The sequence below is a fragment of the Ptiloglossa arizonensis genome, chromosome 10, assembly GCF_051014685.1.
Source record: "Ptiloglossa arizonensis isolate GNS036 chromosome 10, iyPtiAriz1_principal, whole genome shotgun sequence".
Taxonomy (NCBI): Eukaryota; Metazoa; Arthropoda; class Insecta; order Hymenoptera; family Colletidae; genus Ptiloglossa; species Ptiloglossa arizonensis.
This window is the reverse complement of record NC_135057.1, coordinates 10,354,772-10,377,859: the sequence shown is the minus strand read 5'-3', so window position 1 is coordinate 10,377,859 and position 23,088 is coordinate 10,354,772. Positions and strand designations below refer to the sequence as shown.

The 23,088-nt window shown below is 47.5% G+C and overlaps 1 protein-coding gene across 1 annotated transcript in view; it reads left to right on the top strand.

The window, feature by feature from the left end:
* LOC143152247 (uncharacterized) overlaps window positions 1-20,953 on the top strand; it is an 89,888-nt gene extending 68,935 nt beyond the window's left edge. The window contains exons 2-11 of the mRNA XM_076322154.1: window positions 1,470-1,515; window positions 1,586-1,753; window positions 5,303-5,522; window positions 12,996-13,079; window positions 15,042-15,175; window positions 15,655-15,791; window positions 17,374-17,528; window positions 18,312-18,553; window positions 18,649-18,835; window positions 18,913-20,953. Coding sequence (XP_076178269.1) covers window positions 1,470-1,515; window positions 1,586-1,753; window positions 5,303-5,522; window positions 12,996-13,079; window positions 15,042-15,175; window positions 15,655-15,791; window positions 17,374-17,528; window positions 18,312-18,553; window positions 18,649-18,835; window positions 18,913-19,109 — 1,570 coding nt within the window. The 3' untranslated portion in view covers window positions 19,110-20,953. The remainder of the gene's footprint in view (window positions 1-1,469; window positions 1,516-1,585; window positions 1,754-5,302; window positions 5,523-12,995; window positions 13,080-15,041; window positions 15,176-15,654; window positions 15,792-17,373; window positions 17,529-18,311; window positions 18,554-18,648; window positions 18,836-18,912) is intronic.
* Window positions 20,954-23,088: the final 2,135 nt, after the last annotated feature.

Below are 23,088 nucleotides of genomic sequence, written 5' to 3'. Positions count from 1 at the left end.
GGTCTTCCCACGGGGTCTCGGCACATGACTCATCCTCGACAATTTGTATTTAATTTACAAGAATATTTGCGTCACTTTACAGTCCTTGTCACTTCGCCGATAGAGTGAATTGCTTCCTTGGTCGAGTTCGAGATGTACGGGCCTGTTAAATTTACAACGCGCTAAAAACTACTTTTACGTTTCTCAAAAAAATTTAATTCCAATAGAATACTTCTACCGTAGAATTTTCCAACCCTGGAAGCTTTCTCAGACCGCAAAATCGTTACGTATTATTCCCTCGATGATTCTAAACATCGGTAAAGAAATGTTCACAAGACAGCGTTTCGTAATTTCACAAGACAAATCGTCCAATGTAAATCTCTCTCGCTGCACAATCGATGCACTTGTGCATCCCAGCGGAGAAATATACGAATACAATAATAATTCTCTCGGTATAATTCTCCCATTAGAATACTCGCGCATCGATGTCACGCATTCATTCCCGTCTCCTTTTCGAGTTTCATCGCGAGTCGATTCTACGAGAAGTTCCCGTGAGAGTTTCGCGTTCCAGCCTCGCGAATCTGCCTCGGACCGCTCGCGGTTTCGTATGCGAGGGACGCGCGCGCTCGTCGACGCATCGACGAGGATTCCCTCGATCCCTGGCCGCGATTAGGCCAAGTCACGCGTGGCAATGATCCGATTACGGTCTCCCGCGATTCTATCGGCTGGTTGTCCTTCGCCATTATCGCGAGTCCGCGTCGCTCCGTTGCCGCGCGAGCGGACGTGCGCGCGCTCGAACGACGCTGAGGCCGCGCGATCTTCTCAGGCCGTTCCTCTCGTTGGGAAACGACGCGACTCGAAGGAACGGTGCTGTTTGGGAAACCGGCACGTACACGGAATGGGCTACGTGCATGCAAAAACCGGTGGAAAGTTCGAGGTCTTTGTCCTTGAGATAATGCTCGCACCGAGTATACTGTTACCGTTGAGAGAGAGAGAATTGAAGCTTCATCGCGGATTCCGCGCGAGCGCCCGCGATTCCATCGTCCTCGTAAAGCTCCTTTAAATTCATTTGCCTCGAGAGATCCGAAAGATGAATCTGGCTCGCCAAACTGACCACGATCGTTCATCCTTGGAAACCGAGAGTGATGATCGCGCGAGATATCCCGCCGTTTCGCGTCGAACGAGCCATTCATTTTCCCATCGAATCTTTTTCTATCGAAATATGAATTCTTTTCGGAAGAATTACTTACGTATCTTCTCCTTGTTCTACTTTAATCGAAATCAACGTTACGCTTCTCGACTATCTCCGATAGTTTTCTAACATAAGAATTCTTGGGACGTTCGATATCCTCTCTATTCTTTAGTTCTGATTTAAATCGACGGTACAGGATTGTGCTTTGGTAATTTTCTAAAATAAGAATTCTTCAAATATTTCGATCGTCTCTGTTCCTGGCCTATGAACCTTAACAATGGTCCTCTTTCTGTTACAGATACGCGATCGTGTGGTTGCTGTCGATCGCGTCGCTGCGATGCCAGGTAAACTCTAAGAAAATTTACCGTTCGATTCTTTCGATAGTCGAAATTGCATAATTGTTCGTTCGTAAAGGGAACGAATCACGAAAACACCGAGGGCGACGTAAACGTGGAGGATTCCGTGCTGGACGAGACCACCGAGGATTACTGGACCGGAAGCGGCTCCGGTCCCGAGGAGGACGACTCGCTTCGCAACGAAACCAGAGAAGCGTTGACGCACGAGGCCAGCGATCACGATGCCGTGAGTATCGTTACGAAAGTCAAACACGATTTCACGACACGTCGAATCTCGTGACACGCGTGCGCGAGAACGAGGGACCGAAGCCCCGAGAAAGCTTTCGCTGCAAGTTCGTTTCGAGTTTAACGACCTGCCCCCGGGCGTCGTGAGACTTGAATTTCTAGAAACACCCGTTACGAACGAGCCTCGTCCACCGTTAAAACTCCTGTCAGCTATCCTTCGACAAAGTTGAAAGATCCTCCCGCGTGAAAAAATACAAATTTCCTAGCAAGCGTTTCGCTTGTCCTCAACCCCTCGCGCATCATCGATTACCTCGCGTGACGGAGAAAAGCGAAAGACCAAAGGAATCGATCGAAAGGGCTCGAGACGCATCCGGAGATCGTTCGACGATGGTTAAATCGCGGAACGGTTGCGCGGGGAGATCCTGATAATTATTCCCCTGCTTCTCGTCCGATGAAAAAACACAAGATGGACGAGATACGTCGTCGATGGTGAATCCGTTCGAATTGGACGGGAGAGGTTCAAACGGATACCAATCGGTGATATTCGAACGTTACTTCCTCGTTTCGGTATTTAAATTATTTAAAAATACAGACACGCGTCAGTATCCTTCGAGAGTTCGAAGAGAATAATAGTTCGTTTAATATAGTTACGACGAAAGAACGTAGATCCTCCTGTAGAAGAATTCCGTTTGATTTCTTCCATGGGAATTTATAGTGTTACGTATAATCGAAAGTACTTTATCTCGATAAAGTATCAAATGTGAGGTAAAAATTGATCATTTGGAATCTCAGGTTACTTCGCGTCAGATCGATCGTTCGTCGAGCGATAATTTTTTAATTTGTTTAAAAAATACAGAACCTCGATGTTCGCGATGAAATTAGGCCGCGATCTATTTCTTCCATTGTTCCTTTCTTACCAGTTTTACGCTTTAACGGAGACACTTGTACGGAAAACAATAACGTAATATCGGTACTCACCGGCTGCACTCGATCGATCAACGACAAATTGCTTTCCATTGGGTTGTCGCTAATATCCTCCATCGATGGTCGACCAACTGGTTCGGGTAATGCAACTCCGACGTGGTCCTGTTTTTCTCACGGTGTAATTTCCCGCGACTACCATCCAGAATGCAAACACTATTCCGGATGCACACATTATCCAAAATGCACACATTATCCAGGATGCACACACTATTCAGAATGCACACATTATTCAAGATGCACACATTATCCAAGATGCATACATTGTCTAGGATGCACTCACATTCGAATGCTATATTCCGTGGAGAATTTATTTTTGTACAAATCTGAAACCAATGTTACCCTGCATAATTACAGCTTCGCGAATTTCTTTCTTCACCATTGTCCTCCACTATTAAAATTCCCGCGATACTGAAAAGCATAATATTAGATACCAATGAAGTATCTCGCGAACACGAGGAAATGTAGTTTCCCGATCGCGATTTCTCCTCGCTGCACGACCAAGGGCAATCGCAGCGTTATTTTTCCTTTTTCCTCGCGCGTTAGAATCCGCCGTACATCGTACACGAAAATAATCGTGATTCGAGCGTGGAAACAGGTGTAGGTCAGGGACAAATGTAAGAGACCGGCGTGGAGAGGCGATAGGTGCATTCACCCAGGCTGTCGCGGCGATCGTCGAGGGACTAATGACTTTCGACACCCTAACCGCGCGACCGTTAATCATCGCATGAGCGCGCGTGTCACGCCGAGACTCGAGAGACCAAAGGCAACAGGCCACGGAAGAGAATTATGGTCTTAGACGGAATACACCGTCCGCGTACGTCGTATCGCGTTTACCGTGACGCGTGGCGGTTTCAGCTTTGTAAGAGTTAACGTTCAAATTGATATCGAAACGAGATAACGGAATATTAATAGGATTGTACCGAAGAGTTACGAATTCTCCTTCAATTTTCGCCGAGAGTTTCTTTCCAGAACACGATCCTTGAAAACGAATCAACAATTTCCATCCGTGAAAATTTTCCGATCGTTGCGTTGAATCAATTTTCCAATCCCTCGATACTTCGACGATACCTCGAAATACACGCGAGAAGTATTCCCCACGTTCGTCGCGCGTTCCTCTTCCGGGGGTCATTTCGTTTTAGAATCGTTCCTCGAAACAACGTCTCTAAAGATCATCGGTACTTCCCGTAAACCCGTCTCCACGGGATATACGTTGGAGAAACGATCCTCCAGTGGCCCGTAAACGGTTGGTCGTTCTTCGGGGGGTCGCGTAGTTTCAGAGATTCTTGAAAAGTGGAGTCCGTGAAAGATAATAGTTTCCGGGATGGGCACGCAGGGGGCCTGAGCGAACGGAACCACGCGGGAAAAGAGACGCCAGGGCGTCGGTGAGCGTCGCGTAACGCTCGAGAACCACTTCGCGGAGACGAAGAATAATGCGAGAGGACGCGGCGGGACGCGGACAGCGAAGAAGAAACGCGGAGGAAAAAGACGAGAGAAAAAGGAGCGTGTAACAACACGATTGTTTCTATCGGTGCCGGCATGTGGAGGTTGTTCGCGACTTTTTACCCGGCGTTTACCACCGACCACGCGCCTCCTTCCACGCGATTCACCTGACCAAGCTACCTGTCGTCCCGCAGTGGGAGAATGTCGCAAGAACACCGAGGAAATTCTCCGCTGTTCTCGTCCGCCGTTCGCTTTCGCATCGAAGTCGCCGACCGATTACCCGCTAATTGTCAGGGCTCGCTAATTCTTCGCGACACGTTCGCTACAAACCTCGGAGAACCGTACGCTGCTGGTGTTTCTGGGAATTTCGCGCGTGTCTTTAACCGTGTGCGCGTTAGAACGCGAGAGAGAGAGAGAGAGAGAGAAAGAGCGATCGAACGAGAGGAGGAACCGATTAAATCGATCGATTGAACATTCCGGAGAGAAAGTCGCGAATTTGGTAATTTTACTTCGCGTATAGAGCAACGTAGAACGGGTCGGGCTATTTGAACGCTCGAGAGAACAAGTTACTAATTTTCGAGGACACTGTTAGCTGTACAGGCGTAAAGTGTATTAGAAAAGCCGATCGAATATTCGGAGTAACGAGTCCGTTTTCGAAAGAAAATACTTGAAACGAATGAATACTTTCAAAGCCGGAAAGATGAAAAAATCGAGATCTGGAAGGAACTGCGAACCGTGCCGGGTCAGACATTGTAGTCAGCCTTCGCGAAGCACGCAGTAGATTAAGACCGAAGACAAATTACTCGGTCCGTGTACGTCTTGCTCGTGCTACCTCGTTCCCCTTGATCTTTCCAGAGGTACTGGAGACGTTTGGTTTTTTCAATTATTTCAAATATGGTAAGACGGAAGTAACCGCTGAAACTGTGAAAAAATATTCACGATCGAGACGACATCGAAGGAAATAATACTTTAATACGGAGAAACATTTCTCCGACATTTTCATTGGACATTTTTATCGGACATTTTCATCGGACATTTTCATCGGACATTTTCATCGGACATTTTCAGGAGAAGTGCAAACTTGTCTATTGTAGTTTTCCCTAATTAGCCTCTGTCTCGCGCGAAGGTGGTGTACGTTGGCGAGGGTGCAGCGTACGTCCCGGTTCCGTCGCTGAAGGGACGACCTCTGAGTCCGAATCTCCAAGCCCTCCAGACGCTGCAGGGTCTGCAGGGTGTTCCTGGTAGCGGTGGGACTGGCGTGGTCGGTGATGACGACTGGAAGAGGCATCCAGAGACCTGGGACCGCGAGCACCGGAGATACAGGCCCAATACTACGCGAGTACAACGTGAGTAGACCGATAATAATGAGCGTGAAACTCGTCGTAAATATTAGATTTACAAACCGGTGCAATGTATAATATTACTAACAAACTGCTTCTAATTTCACCTTCCGAATTACCGATAGTTTCGGTATTCAATTAATTGTTTTTTTAGATAGAAAAATTTGCGTAATGAATCGATAATCGATATGTGTATCCTTGACAATATCGGTTGAATCTCAATGACAACAATTTATTCGCGAACGAATACTTCAACGAAATGATATTTTAAGCCATTATTCATACTAGAAAGTTGTTAATAAAAGTTTAAACTATGTTCCTACGAGGGTTGTTAATAATTATGATAAATAAACTTCTGGATATTGCGAAATCTGCAAAGGGGAATGCTTTCAGTGAATTTTTGTACATCGACGCGATTGTTATTAACATTTACGCATGTTCCGAACATATGTGATGTAGAATGAATCTTATTTATGCCATGTAAATCATTGATTTGCCTATAGAAATTAAATTAGATCGTAAATTAAAGAAAAAAGGTGGTATTCATATGTTCCTCGATATTCGATCAACATTAATAGTTATAAAGTAATTAATGATTTATAATGCACCAACAAGGTGCACATTGTCATGATAATATTCGGAACATGCATAAATGTTAATAACAATCGCGGAATTGAACAAAAATTCACTGAAACCTTTCTCCCCTTGCAGATTTCGCAATATTTTACTGTTTATTCATAATAATAATTAACAAGCGTCGTGGAACCATAGTTTAAACAATTAATAACAACGTCCTAGTATAAATAATAGCTTAAAAGCCATCAATTTCTTGAAATATCCGCTTAAATCGTACAAATAAAATCGAAGTAACGGTAAGTCACCTTCTTCTCGAGGGTATAAATAGAACCCCCGGCTGCCGAAAATTTCATTCGCCCCGGAGCCTCCGCGGCGGACGGAGCTCCTCCTCTGGGGGAACTCGACCCTCAGGGGCAGGGTGGCCCGCCGCGGAGAGGGGGGGAAACGCCGCGGACCCGCGGCGGACCGAGCCCCTCCTCTGAGGGACCTCGACCCTCAGGGCAAGGGTGGCCCGACGCGGAGAAGGGCGGAAACCCCGCGGGCCTGCGGCGGTATCGCGGAGGACCCGTGGCGGACGGAGTTCCTCCGCGTTGGGCCGCCCTTGCCCTGAGGGACGGCGTTCCTCAGAGGAGGGACTCGGTCCGCGCCGTTTTCGCGCCCCTACCCGTCGGGCCACCCTGCTCCTGAGGGTGCTTTTGCTAAAATTTTTCCAAAAATTCTCAGAAAAGACGTCATTTTCGCGAAATTCCGAAAATTCTGAGAAATGACGTCATTTCCGAGAAATTCCGAAAATTCTCAGAAATGACGTCATTTCCAAGAAGTGGCACGATAGGAATACCTCCTCGCACTTCATGTTCTCCTGATACCAAAGTCTCGAAACTCGTTTAAAATTCGCGCCTCAAGGAAATTCTTGGAAATGACGTCATTTCCAAGAAGTGGCACGATAGGAATACCTCCTCGCACATCATGTTCTCCTGATACCAAAGTCTCGAAAACCGTGAAAAATTCCAGTTAAAGTACAGAATTTCGTTTAAAATTCGCGCCCAGAGGAAATTCTTGGAAATGACGTCATTTCCAAGAAGTGGCACGATTGGAATACCTCCTCGCACATCATGTTCTCCTGATACCAAAGTCTCGAAAACCGTGAAAAATTCCAGTTAAAGTACAGAAATTCGTTTAAAATTCGCGCCTAGAGGAAATTCTTGGAAATGACGTCATTTCCAAGAAGTGGCACGATTGGAATACCTCCTCGCACATCATGTTCTCCTGATACCAAAGTCTCGAAAACCGTGAAAAATTCCAGTTAAAGTACAGAAATTCGTTTAAAATTCGCGCCTAGAGGAAATTCTTGGAAATGACGTCATTTCCAAGAAGTGGCACGATTGGAATACCTCCTCGCACATCATGTTCTCCTGATACCAAAGTCTCGAAAACCGTGAAAAATTCCAGTTAAAGTACAGAAATTCGTTTAAAATTCGCGCCTAGAGGAAATTCTTGGAAATGACGTCATTTCCAAGAAGTGGCACGATTGGAATACCTCCTCGCACATCATGTTCTCCTGATACCAAAGTCTGAATTTCGGACAAAAATTTTTGAAAATTTCTGATCTTTGGCTAAAATTTTCGTCAATTTCGTGACTTTGGTATCAGGAGAACATGATGTGCGAGGAGGTATTCCAATCGTGCCACTTCTTGGAAATGACGTCATTTCCAAGAATTTCCTCTAGGCGCGAATTTTAAACGAGTTTCGAGACTTTGGTATCAGGAGAACATGAAGTGCCAGGAGGTATTCCTATCGTGCCACTTCTTGGAAATGACGTCATTTCTGAGAATTTTCGGAATTTCGCGAAAATGACGTCATTTCTGAGAATTTTTGGAAAAATTTTAGCAAAAGCACCCTCAGGGCAGTGTGGCCCGACGCGTAGGTTCGCGAAAACGGCGCGGACCGAGCCCCTCCTCTAAGGAACGCCGTCCCTCAGGGCAAGGGCGGCCCAACGCGGAGGAACTCCGTCCGCCACGGGTCCTCCGCGATACCGCCGCAGGCCCGCGGGGTTTCCGCCCTTCTCCGCGTCGGGCCACCCTTGCCCTGAGGGTCGAGGTCCCTCAGAGGAGGGGCTCGGTCCGCCGCGGGTCCGCGGCGTTTCCCCCCCTCTCCGCGGCGGGCCACCCTGCCCCTGAGGGTCGAGTTCCCCCAGAGGAGGAGCTCCGTCCGCCGCGGAGGCTCCGGGGCGAATGAAATTTTCGGCAGCCGGGGGTTCTATTTATACCCTCGAGAAGAAGGTGACTTACCGTTACTTCGATTTTATTTGTACGATTTAAGCGGATATTTCAAGAAATTGATGGCTTTTAAGCTATTATTTATACTAGGACGTTGTTATTAATTGTTTAAACTATGGTTCCACGACGCTTGTTAATTATTATTATGAATAAACAGTAAAATATTGCGAAATCTGCAAGGGGAGAAAGGTTTCAGTGAATTTTTGTTCAATTCCGCGATTGTTATTAACATTTATGCATGTTCCGAATATTATCATGACAATGTGCACCTTGTTGGTGCATTATAAATCATTAATTACTTTATAACTATTAATGTTGATCGAAAATCGAGGAACATATGAATACCACCTTTTTTCTTTAATTTACGATCAAATTTAATTTCTATAGGCAAATCAATGATTTACAAGGCATAAATAAGATTCATTCTACATCACATATGTTCGGAACATGCGTAAATGTTAATAACAATCGCGTCGATGTACAGAAATTCACTGAGAGCATTCCCCTTTGCAGATTTCGCAATTTCCAGAAGTTTATTTATCATAATTATTAACAACCCTCGTAGGTACATAGTTTAAACAATTATTAACAATGTCCTAGTATAAATAATGGTTTGAAAAGCCATCAATTTCTTAAAATATTGGTTAGATCGGACAGAGACGATCGAAGGAACGGCATGTCACTTGAGGTGGGTATATAAGGTTAACGAAAATTTTATTTCACGGAGGATTATTCCGGGATTATCACGAGATTGTCTGGAGATTATCTGGAGATTATCGATTTTTCCAGTAGTCTCGATAAATCAATAATTACGCGTGGCGAGAAACTTTGGCGACATTTTTCAATCTAAAATTACTACACAGCGATAACTATCGAATAACCCAGAGTAAACCAACTAGTTCTCGTTTCAATTCCAATTTACCGAAAGAATCGTGAGTCATAGAAACGTTACTGGTTACTTTTCTAAGTACGACACCAAAGACCAAGCATGGCTTTCATGTAAATTTTCGGCGACACGTTCGAACCTACGGATACGTAGTCGAAAGTGTATCCAGCAAAGAAACCTAGAAAGTATCTCGAAATGAACCGGTCGACGTTTCGATGCATCTACGTGGAATCTTTCCTACGTTTCTCTTTACCGAGGAACTCGATCGGGTTCGAATCCTCTTATTAACCATTTGGACGGTACGAGGGAACATCCGATGCACGATTCTCGGCCGGTGAGTCTTGCATTCCAACAAGAGAGCAGCTGCTTTCACCCTCGTACACCGTTACGCCACACACCCGTAATTATTGCTGTTTCTGTGGCTCGCGGGAGATCGAGCGTAGGACTCGCCTCGAGCCAGGAAACGATCGAGGCCCGGCGATCGATCAATCCGGGTGGAATCGGCCCGAACGTCGACTGGACGACGACGTCCCGACACTCCGGGATCCAGAACGCGATGGCGAATGGCTACCGTTAGAGTGGACGCAATTAAAACGGTGTCGGAAAGTCGTACGGCACTCCCGACATCGAGAGTACGCCTTCGACGACCGGCGTCCCTCTACACAGGGCGTCGACGCCACTCGTTCGATCGTTCGATCGCCCATTATCCCGTACCTGGATCAAAGTCGCCTCTGGATCCTCGTCCCGAGGAATCGGTGACCCGCGGTGGCTGCAATTTTCCAAATTACTCGTACATTTTTTTCGCAAACGAAACTCAACAGTGTTTCTCAAACTTACCCAAGCTGAGCCGGACCAACTCGAGGAGAAGATTAACCGGATAACAATTTCGATAATTATTTAATAAGTGCGCGAGAAAGCTGGGTTTCTAGGTCGCCGATGGAATTTGTTTCGATGGTTGCGTCGTTCCATGACGTCCCGAGGAGAACGGTTCAAGAGGTCGAAATTGAGATTCTAGTCGTGTCGGTGCTCGTAGATAGCCATCGGATCGTTACCGAAGGAGGTTTGTGGAAAATCAGGGCCAGAAGAAGAATCCTGGAAAGATCGACCCAAGTGCAATTAGAAGATTCTTTAGGGATACGATTCGATCGCGATGGAAGAGGAAATTTTTGTTAAGATTTGTTTGCAATCTATATCGATGTTTCTCGAAATACGGAAACGTTTTGTTTTTGTAAAACGTGCAATTTGTCTAGGATCGTAGCAACCTTGTTTCCTCGTGTCTTCGTAGAAAATTACCACGATTATTCTATACGTAACGCGTGCACGTTTCGCCCGAGGGGACTCGTTCTGCCCGAACAATTATGTTGTTTAATCGCGTGGTAAACAAGGGCTAAAAATCGTTGTAAAACCGAGTCAATTGGTCATTGTCGGCCACGGAGCGGTAGGATTCCCCGAAAACATTCGTCCACGTCCATGCTTATCGATGATGGATCCCGCTCGTGCATCCTTCGCGGGCTCAATGAAGTCGTAAAACCCTTCGCCGCGGGAAACGCAAGGCCACCCGCGGTATCGTCAATTACGCGAAAGAAGGCCCATTAGGTTTAATGTATCTTCCTCCGAGCGCTCGATTCTTTCGAGACTTCGTTTCGTTTCTTCTTCCATCGCTTCCCTCGTTGTCGTTTTTCATCCGTGGTTCCACCACCTCGGGATATTTACGTTTCTTGGGTCAAGAAGTCACGTGTCTTAAATGGAATCGCGAGATCGCGAGGTACAACGAGAAATAGAGAGAGAAAGAGAGAGAGAGAGAACGAGAGCGATTAGCGACACCATTTCTCGACCGTGAGCTGTCATCTCCGCGGAACGATCGAGGAAAAAAGACGATCGAGAAAGATACGCGGCCGGTATTTCCATAATTGGTTCTCAACTACCCTGCGTCAGTTTTTATTTCTCCGTTCCATTTGGTGCGTTGCAATCTAGCGACTGGCAGGGAGTAATGAGATTTAAATGGGAGGCTCGGGACTGCTCCGGCTCGTTTGGATTCTTCGTACAGTGTCGTGAGCTTTTCTTTAGCGCAGATGCAATATTTCGTGCGGTTTGTTTGTCGAATGTTTTTCTTCGTCGAAAAGTTGCGGTCGTCGAAGAGATGTAATTCTCTACACGCGGGACACCGAGTTTCTCGATTGCTCCGTGAAAAACCCCCTTAAGTTTCGTCTTTACTTTTTTCGAGTAAAAATTAAGACACTGCGAAGAAAATTCTACGTTGAAAAATCTTCTAAAATATAGAATTTCTTCTTCCATTATTTCTTTTCTAGGAAGAAAAGGACTCGATCGGCGATCGGGGAGCATTTCTCAAACTGTCGAAATTTATTCTAGAAAAAGTAAATCTGGAAAATATTTTCCAAGTATCGTAATTCGAATTTCGAGAGGGGACCAATGTGGACAACCTCGTCCCTCGTTGGACTTTTTTTCCCCCACGGTGAAAAAACCATAATCCGAACACCTCGGAGATATTCCTGTTACGATCTCAGCGTTCGGACCCGCGCGAGTGGAAGGAGGAGGTCGGTAAAGTCACGGGCGAAATCGCGAGTGAAAAATGTTTTCGTCGGGGCCGAAACGCTCCTCCCGGCGCGTACTCGAGCGGGTCTCGAGATTGCGCAACCGGGGTCCATTGTTCGCGGACGTTTTGCCGGCCGATGAACACAAAGCACGATATCCGCAATTCTGATCAGCGTGCGTGCATACCACCGGGGCCCTCCACGAAAAACGCGTGCACGCGCGGCGTGAACGACGAGGACGGGAGAAAAGTTGTATCATCGAGGGTTACACGAGGTGTGACTATCGCCAGCCTCCATCTACCGTCGTCCATCTTCCACACTCACGCTGGATTACGTCGTTTACGCTGGAAACGGCCCCTTACCACGAAGATCGCGTACAAGAGGGCTCGAGGTGGTTCACTTTCACTCGTCATCGGCGACCGGGTTTTCCCGCCGCTTTCCAACCACCGGATACCCGATTTTCCGGGCGATTTCGACACGGTGGACCCCCCCTGAAGAATCGCGGTCTCGCGGGCCCATTTCTCGATCCTCTCCATCGGGAACCACGTGGAAACCACGATGAAATTTGTTACGCGATGGGAACCTACAGGGTGGAAATCGCGTGCAAAGGTTTCCAAACACGGTGACGATTACTATACGAGAAACAACAAGTATCTCTAAATATCGTACGTATCGCATATCTCGATTCAAGGTTTCGAAACTGTTAAAAGTTTCACCACAATCCCTTACAGACGAACGATTCGATGTAGTTTCTACAATCGCAACATCGAAGCAGAAAATATGGTCGATACTGAGGTAATAGGGTGAAAAGATAATCGATACCTCGCTTATTGATACAATCCTCTACTCCGAATCTCCTCGTAGAAATTCTCTACCCGTTCCTTGCTTAACGCTTGTACAATTGCAATATAGAAGCAGAAAATATAGTCGATACTGCGGTGAAAGGGTAAAAAGATAATCAATACCTCGCTTATCGATACATTCCACGCTTAACCGCCACCATTGGTCCCGATTTTCGAACATTAAGCGAGGCACTGCTTCACGAGTGTCTTCTCGCTTAACGAAACCGTAGACCGTATTTCCCCTAACGATACTTGTGCGCTAGAACGGACACGTGCAAGGGAATTTCGCGAATAATCGAACATCGAGCGAAACCGACGACCTCGCTAACCCAGATTCCTCGTTACAGACATCGAAGCGGAGTGCCAGGACGACTACATGAAGATCAGGATCGGCTTCAACGGTTCCTTCTCCGGGCTGCTGTACTCAGCGGGTAAGAAGAGGTCCCCACGGGGCATCGTGAAATTAACATCGCGGCGGGGATCGACGGGCGCGTTGCTCGCTCGCGGGGTAGTCGCTTTAAAGTCAATCGAACGAGTATCGCGTACCCGCGCGGCGCTCGCAATTATCTCCGTGGACAGAACGATCGAGCCCGCTGCGCGCTGACGAGTTAATGGCAGAAATTATCGTTTCTGTTATCGTTCGCGCGGATCACGGGCCGAGAGAATTTTCCTTTTTCCCCCCGCGGAGCCCGCGGAGCCCGACCACGCTCGGGAACGCCGCGCTTCCGTTATTTCGAAACGAGTGTAACGCGTCGCCTCCCCGGCCGCGCGAGTGCACGCGATGCGCCTGGAAATAACGCGTCCTTGTTGACCAGCCTCGTGACTCCGGACTATTCTGTTCCGTGCGTATGTCGAACGAACGATCGTTCTCGTTGGTACTCGCCACTCGTTCGAAACGAGTTATCCACACACGAAGGGATCGCCTGAAAAGAGCCTAAATTTGAATACGCGAGAAACGTTCCTCTCGGGAGGAACTACGGACCGAGAGTGTTATTTGCATTACAGTTGAACCGAAACGGAACGATGTAACATCGGGAGATACTTTTCTTCGAGAATATCGTGGAGCGGTTTATCGAGCACGAGTAAAATTGTAACTTTACGGAACAACGAGCGATATTGTTTGACAACGTTGATAAGATTTGTTCGAGAATACGTAGAGTAGCGTAAGCGTCAGGCACAGAAAATTCTCAACACGGTGTAGATTCATCTCGCGGTCGTCTCGGACCAGCGTGTTTCAATGTAGAATAAAACCGAGGAACGGAGGGACAGATGTAAGTGTGTTACGGAGGATTGCAAAAAATTCAAGCGCGGTACAATTCAACGTTAATGCAGCAAATTCCGAGGACGAGCGTAAAAAGATTGCCGGGAATACGATTTTATCAATTTTCCGTCGTTCTCGTTCTCTGGTCACCGAACGCGCCGTTTCCCCGCGGACGCCACTCTTACCTACAGTCGCCGCATAATCAATTGTCCGGTCAAGGTCACCGAGCGGAACGCCACTCTCCCGTCTGTCGAGGCACGGAACCCGCAAAAATGGACCTCTCGTGTACCATGAGTTAACCCATTCGCGGTGGTCACGCGCATGCTGCGCTCGAACACCGAACAATCGGATTACGCGACCAGTGTAAAAGCAAAAGCCCTCTCGGCTTCGAGGGACTTGGCGCGAGCAATAAGAACCGAAGCGAGTCGCTACATTTACGCACGCGTGGCTGGTTCGTTGTCCGTGAAAATGGCTCGCGGAGCCTTTCGCCTACCGGTGCGTCGTCCGTTGCGAATGGATCGCGAGAAATTCTTCCCGATATTCTCCGCGAAGAGCACGGTAAAAAATAATACAAACTCCGACGAGTGGTCGGAGCGTCCTTCCGGGAAGTATTAACCGTACTTCTACTTCCACGTCGGTTAGTCTCCATTGCTGGCAGTGAGGAGATGTAGAGCGGTGGGGGTAGCCTCTCGGCGACCTTGAGCGGCCAATTCATTTCGTAGCGACGGATAAATAATTTCGACGGTCCTGTCAGATGATACGGAACTACTCTCGACTCTTTCCCCTGCTGTCTCTTCTTGCAGAGGTTATTATTTTCTTTCTCACTGTGTAATCTCTCGAGAATCTATTTCCAAAATTTCTTAAACGACTCTGAGAGGTCACGATCCATGGGATAAAATTTACAAAAATTCCAACCATTCTTACGCGATAGCTCTGCAAACATTGCGTTCGAAGGAGGTAATTTCTCGGTCGTAACTAGAAACGATTTTTTAAAACAACCCACAACGTACCGGTGAGAGAAGAACAAAGTAAATCGAGTCAGTGTTCCTCTCGGGCGAATTCTCGTATGCCATTCCGTTCACCGGCCAACAAAGGTACCCGTTCCTTTAAGGACGATCGATTTTAATCGCAGGCTACTCCTACGACCCGGACTGCATGTACGTGAACGGGACGGGCCGCGATTACTACGAGTTCTACATCCAGCTGAATCGGTGCGGCACCCTCGGCGAGAACACTCATCATCAGGACAGCAGAAAGAATCCCACGGTACGTAAAACGTTAAGCTCGCAGCTGGAACGCCGCGAGTCGTTTGACAGCGAGTAATAACGATCAACGCGCGCGAAAAAGAAAAAAAAGAAAAATTCACCCCTGCGTTCGGCTCTTGTCTCGAGTGATCGTCCACCCTGTGACGAGCCTTTCAACGATTCCACCCCCTCGTGTCACCCCCTCATCCGCGTTAATACGGCCTGAAATCGCGAAAGGTGCGCTCGACGCTTAATAATTCTGTTACGCGCCGGTCGCGTACGCTTCGTTAAACGCTCGAGTGATTTATACGCGCTCCGAAACGGAGCGTACGTCGTCCGTTCGTCTCCGCGACGATTAATCGAAATCCATCGACGAGCACGGTGGACGTTCGCCGGTAGCTGTCCGCTCCGCTCCGAGTCGAGGTATTTTAACAGCGCCGCTTTTGTTCGCTCATTTTATTCGCACGATTTACGACGGTCGTCCTGTCCTGCTCGTTTCAGAAAAACCTGATGTGGAACACCATCACGGTCCAGTACAATCCGCTGATAGAAGAGGAGTTCGACGAGCACTTCAAGGTGACTTGCGAATACGGATACGACTTCTGGAAGACCGTCACCTTTCCGTTCCTGGACGTCGAGTGAGTAAAGAAATCGCGAAGCACTTCCGCGGACGTATAGGACAATCTGTGCGGACTCGCCGAAACATCGTCGCGAATATTGTAACGACGATGTGTCGCAACGTACAGGGTGACGCGAAACCGCACGCGCGCCGAGCGACGAACCGAGCGTGTCGAGTGCCTCGCGCGAACGAGGTGACTCGTACCTTCGAAACGGTCACGGAAGATAATTTCATGGGGCGAAATTGAATTATGGACGCTCGTACACTTCCGATGTTACTTTTACGTACTTTGCACGGCCACCGCATTTGCATAGCTTGAAAAATTCCATTTCTTCCTCCGAACGGAATATTCCGCATCCGGGTGCATCGATGCAGTTTTTCAACTTGTACCAGAAACGGGTGTACCGTGTCCCCGGTTCGTGTTGCACGGATTGTCGGAAAATGTGTGCGCCTACCGAACGATGGTTTCCACTCTGAACGATGTGACTCGTTTGAAACGGTTATTGGTGATCATTTCACGGGGCGGTAGTTAAATTACGGATACTCGTACGTTTTCGAGGTTGTTCTCCTTACGTCGAACGGCCAGAGAAAATTTGCGATAGTGTGCTACGGTGCGTCTACGAAGTGGCAATAGTTCCGCGTGCAAAAGTAATACAGGAAGGTGTCCGAGAAATAAATACTCGTCGAGATACCCGTAATGTTAGTGTCAGGTTGTGAAGTGCCTTTCACCTTGCTCCCTCGACAATATATTATGTCTTCGTGAACTTGCATTTTGTTTCGTTATGGTGAATAAAGTCGTTAAGTAAAACAAATAAAAGTAACGAACCGCGCGAAGAAACTGTTCAGAAAATGTCTGCTTAACTGATGGTCAAAGGTTTGTACACCTCGAACGGCGCACACGCTACCCAAGAAATTTGAATCGTCTCGCGATGTATTCGTTTCTCGAGCATCCTTTCGTACAACTGTTACCCAAGGAATGACGGGAAGAATAGATGCGTCCGCGAAGAAACGCGTGATTCCGTGTTACAAATCAATGCAACTCCCCTATCCAGATGGGTCGTTGCACGTGCGGAGAGAAAAAAAAATCAACTCGGTAGAACGGCCGAGTGTATTCGATTCGAACGCTTCGATTTTCGAAAGATCGATATCCGAGCACTTTGAGAAAAAAAAAAAAATGAAAAACATCACACTGTAACGTCCGATAGAAGATCGAATTGCAAGCCGGTGACCGTATCGTTTGAACCGCGTTTACCTATACTCGTACTCGCGAAACGACCCGATATTGGGTACTAGCCCGCTACTTGGATAAAAAACGACGATAAAAAGAACGAGGTCGCGAAAAGATGGATCTTGTTGTCCAATCGGACTCTTCGAACGATCCGATGGACACGCCCCCGTTCCGATCGTTCGACGCACCCCGGCACAGAAACGTTCCAATTCGCGAAACACGTTTTGTCCCCGTTTCGAAAAAAATCTACGGGACCACCGATCTCGATACGTCCACGTGACATTTCGGATGCACGAACGTACGTTTGTCCTACTGGCGCGTAACGGGTACCCGGTTCTCCCATGGCGATCCTAACGCGAGTATCTTCTTCCAGAGTGGCGACGGGAAATCCCGTAGTGTTCACCCTGCAGCCGCCGGAGTGCTACATGGAAATCAGATACGGTTACGGGACCACTGGAACTAGAGTGGCTGGACCAGTTCGCGTCGGCGATCCTCTGACTCTCATTATCTACATGCGCAGCAAATACGGTACGCGCGCGCATAACTGCACGCGTTTTCGCTTTACGCTCCCGTCCTCGTCCTCGCCGCTCCGAGCAAGGCCTAATCGCGTGGCGCTACGTAACATCTGCCGGGTGTTACTCGCCTGGATAACGGGACGAGACCAGCCGCGCTTCCGCGCGGATTTTCCCTTCGTGGAGGCTAAAATTAGACGACGGACGTTTTTACATCGAGGAGATCGATAACAGGGCCGAACGGGGAGGTTTCCGTCTTCGTTGACATTCTTTCACAACCGATTCTCGCCTCCCCTTTAACTTCACTAGTGAAATAATTCCAAGAGTTGAGACACCGCGAAACGATCGCGAGACTCCTCGTTAAAACGTCAGGTTCGTCCCTCGATAAAACGCACCGAACGTGTTTCGCTCCTCGTGGATTCTATCGCGTATGCTATCGCGAGATAGTTGTAGATGCATCGGTGAGATCGTCCCGTCAGAAACGAGTCCAAACACGACAGTGCTCCGACGATTTTTGATTCGCGCGATGAAATATTTTTCAAAAACCTTTTTCTATTGAATTTTGCGACCTTTTGAAATGTCTCGAGCGAACCTAACCGGTGTACGTTTTCGCGAGGGGTTGTCGCGACTCGGTGTACTCGATGTTAGCGATATTGATATCTCGATGACGTCCTTTGAACGCTTGGAAAAATTCGAATAGAATTTTCCCGGTACGGTACCGGGAGGTTTGACGATGAACGATGTCTTCGAATCATCCTAATTACGTCCAAGTGAAACAAATGCTTCCACGCCCCGACAGATGGTTTCGACATCGTCGTGAACGATTGCTACGCGCACAATGGCGGGAACAAGCGGATCCAGCTGATCGATCAGTACGGCTGCCCGGTGGATGATAAATTGATCAGCAGATTCCGTGGATCCTGGTCGGAGAGCGGTCTCTTTGAGACTCAAGTGTTTGCCTATATGAAGACGTTCAGGTTCACCGGTTCTCCAGCCTTGTACATCGAGTGCGACGTCAGGATGTGCCACGGGCGATGCCCGGTGAGTAGGAACGATTGTTCTTTAAATACTTCCCATTGTACGGGGTGTGCCAGTTGTTCGTGACTCGTCACCTGTTGCGATGTTTAATTGCACAGAGCCAACCGTGCCACTGGAGGAACGCCAAAAACGTGGCGAAACGTTCGTTGCCAGAAATCGGCGGGTCGTCGACCCCGGCGAGCAGTTTGTCCGAGAACGTGAACCTTTTCCAGTCGTTGCGCGTGCTCCAGGAGGGCGAGGCGGACACGGAATTCTTCCAGAACTCGACCACGGCTTCACGAAGCGGTAAGCTCACCGATTCGTTCGTATTTTCGATGGGAGGACCGGAACGATATTTATTTACGATACTTTTTCCCATATAGGACCCAGCGAGCTGACGAACGACAGAGTCTGTCTGAGATCGACCGTTCTTAGCTCCATGATAGGTATCGGTTGCGGTTTCCTGTGCATAATGGCAGGCACGATACTGGCCATGTGCTCGCGAATGCGACGACAGGCCAGGGAGAAGCTGCTCTCCGACAGCATAAGTTACATGACCCACAAGGGTAGAATCAACTAAACGCGGCCTTCTCGAATGCGCAAGCGAGTCTATCTATTTCCTTTTTCTCGGTGGTATCTCCCGTCGGTACGTGCGTATCCGTCGACACCACCGAAGAAACTCTCTGTCGATAACGCGAGGACCGTTGCTGCGCCGGTAAAGAACGACGCGAGTCGGTAAAGGTAGGGCGTCGACTCGGTCGATGAAACGAAAACTATGTAATCGACGGTCGATAAGAACGATGAAAAGTTCCGAGCGAAACGCAAGTAAGCGTACGGAAAATTTGTGTATCTAAAGTGAGGATCACTCGGACGAATAGTCGCGTAGTCGAAGCGAGAAAATCGAACAATTGCCAAGCATTGTGATAAATGTGCGATCAGGTGTACGTTTGTATTTTTTTTTTTTTTCGATATATATGTTTCGCCGTCGATAAAGTGGAACCCCGTGGTTCAGTTAGGGATACCGTTACCGATCGAGCTCGCGCCTCTTTCTCCCGACGACGCTTTCCCCCTATTTACTGTCTTTCTCTTCTCCGATCGAGGATAAACGCTTTCGTTTATTCGCGCGCACGAGCGAGTTGCCGCCCGTCGATAATAACGACGAACGTGCGAATTTAGAAGTCGAGGATTTTGCCACGGTCTCCGTGTCGGGCGCGCAAACGCAGAAAGTTTAACTTCGAATGGTAAAGCAACATCGAACGACGGTAAACTGTAAACCCGTTCGCGATGATTTACCCGTGTGCTTTTTCGCTCGCGCGAACGACGTTATAAGAGATCAAAATAAATAGATAGGTACGGGCACTTAATGCCGCCGATGAGATTCAGTAGATTAAGTATGTCCAATAACATTACTCGCCATATTCAGGAACGATGAAATTAACGGCACCTCGAGCTGCAGCTGAACAAACAACTTGGATCGATCGAATTCTGCTCGCGGATCGACGCCAACTACACGGCAAAGTAAAAGAAAAAAAAAATAGTACACGATTCGCTAACTTACGAGTGAATCGCTACGAGAAATCATTCCTTCGTTTTTATACGTGTCACTTAACCTCTCTGCCGCATTATTCTTCAAATCGTAAAAAAATTGTACGTACGTATATTTTTCGCGCGCTACGATCGATCCGTGGTAAATATTTTCGAAACGGTGGAGGATTGCGAATGAAAAAAAAAGAAAGTAAGCTAGTACGTGCCATAAACGGCACATTACGGCGAGAGGGTTGAATCGTCCCTGTGAGAAGCTGCATCGTCGAGCGACAAGTGAAACTCGAACCGACTGACGCGTTTTGTAACCGAGGTTCCTGAATGTTCGCGGATAATGCCTTAAACGTATGGTATACATATCGCTATTATAATAAACAGCCACAATATCTAGGTTTACACTATCTCATATGCATATGGTATATACAGCGTCCAAGTGTGTCGTCTTGATTTCCTTCATTTTCTCCGTTGTGTTTTTTTTTTTTTTATTTTTTTTTTCTTTCTTTATCCGTTTTTCGTATTCCTCGAGAAGCAGGAGCATCGCAGAATTGCCACGAGCGCGAACGGCCAGCGAGGATTAAATAATATTTTGCGAGACCACCCCGCGCGCAACGGGGGAGCCAAAGAAACGGTAGCTCAAGCTCTCGTCTTTATATTTATTCCAAGATTTCGCCGATCCCGCTCGCGCGACATTTCGCCAACCCTGTGAAATATTAATTTCCCCTCCTGGTCGTTCCCGGGCCCGTTTAAACGTTCTCGTCAAGATCGAACGCCGTAGACACAGTTCACAGACTCCATTTCTTCCATCCGACAATCAGCAACACAGGATCCATCCTGCTCGATCGAATTACTTGTAAATATAGTACCGTACGATGCATAATATTTATGACCAAGCTCGAGTGTATCAAGGTTTCCAATAAACAGTAGAAGGAGAAAGCGACTCATTTTTCACACCCTGGCACCGATAAATTGGTCGTTACGTGCAGGGTGTCCGTTTTAAAAAATTATTCGAATAATTGTTCCACCCTTCTCCATAGCGAGCAACGTACGTAAGAACATTTTTTTTTTCGCAAGATCGGTTTTCGAAATATTTTATCGCCTCGAGATGAAATAGACACTCCGTGTGTGCAAATTATAAGTTGTCCCCTTGCGTGTATTTATGCGTGCACTTCCACGTACGAGTGAGATCGATGTTCAGTAACGATAACGACGTTGACTATAAATTGAATGACAATAGTCGATGTATCGTCGAAAAATAATGATACATTTAATCGTTCGGACACCATGTTTGATAAGATCGATGATGAGAGAGAACGGTGCGAGGAGAACTTTGACTTTAAATGTATAAATTACCAGATGCGTAACGCGCGATAAAAATCTCTTCCTTTTCTATTTCGGACATTCTAAAGGAGAAAACATTCTCGAATGTACACTACGCTCCTGTCGATTGCTACCTTCTCTAAATAGGAGCGACTTTCGCGCCGTTAATTTCGATGAACGTAAATTTTCGACTCCGGTTCTGGAATACTCGCAAAGAGGAAACGTTCGAGGAGGCATTTTTCCTCGCGTCCGAGTCGCGGCTCGAGGATTCGTGAGTCACAATAGGATCGTTTCGAGAAGAATGAATCTTGACAATTTTATTCATCCCTTGCATCTACACCGGCGGTTATTCAAGGGGCGAGTGAAAAACCAGCGTGACGAAAAGGGGACCTCTACCTGGCCGATTTTGAAAAATTCGACGTCGAACGGAGCACAATGGCCGCCGGCGCGGAACGAATCGTGTTTCCCAAACAGCGTGTCCCTCGTTGGTACGAGGATCGCTCTTACGGGCGTTCCGAGAGATCGCCGCAAATGGCCCGGTCCACGACGGAAAGTGAAAATCCACGCAATATCTCATCCGCAAACGAGGGACCGCCATTTGTCGTTCGATCCTCGCGACGATAACGAAAGAAAAATACGGTAGTTCGGTCGGTTCGCCGTTGGGCCGCGTATTATCGATGCTCGGCTTTCGTCGGACAGGGAAAAGCGTTTTCAACGAAAGGTGCTCGACGAAACACGAGCGGAACGTTACGATTTTTCTTCGTCACCGTTTCGAGCGATAGCAACATCCAACGTGGAAATTGACAAATTCTCGTTCGAGAACGCCGGTCACGGAAAATTAACAGACCGAGATAATCCAGAGGCGAGTGAATCGGTCCGTTTCGATATCAGCGTAGAAATCTGAACCCGATGAAGATTTCGGCTCTCGGTTGTCTCGAGTAAACGATCACCGTTAATTTTGTCACAACGCTCTCCGCGGCGTGTGTTCTCCTCGATCGTACTCGAGAAACGGAGTACGCTTCTTTTGCATTCTCCTCGCGTCCGTTTTTACCAGAACAACATTAACTTTAACGATCGCCGGTGGACCGAACAAGAAGCAGCAATTGACGTCATCGCGAGAACTTGTTAAATGACCCGATATTAAAATCGATCCAAAGGTGTGTACAAGTTCGATCGCAACTGTGTCGTTAAGAAAAAGCATGTTTCGCGAAACGTTCGCTAGTACGATAGATACCGCACTTGATTCGAGTGCATTAAAACACCGCTGTACTCGTCTTTGGAATCGATTCGATCCGAAACTGGACGCTTATTGGACAGTCACTTTACCCTTAATACGTTACCAACGACTCTTACAACCGAGTTTCGAGAACCGAGCGCTATCGACGAGAAAACGAACAATAGTGTACCAAAAATTCCAATATCGAAAAATTCATTCGAGTTTCTCCTTCGATATTTTTCTCGGAGAGGAGCGAGCGCGGAAATTACGCGCGAAACTTTCGCTTGTTTTTCGTTTCGAGTATCACCGTGAAATACGAGCGAACGAGAAAAAAAAAGAAAAGAAAAGAAGAAAAAAAAGAAACCGAAAAATTCCTCCCGATGGTATCTCGCGACGAGCGAGCACGAAACGCGGTGAAACCGCTTCTGTGCGGTGCATCGTTCGCCGCGTTGCACTCGACGCAATTAGCGCTCCAATTAATAAG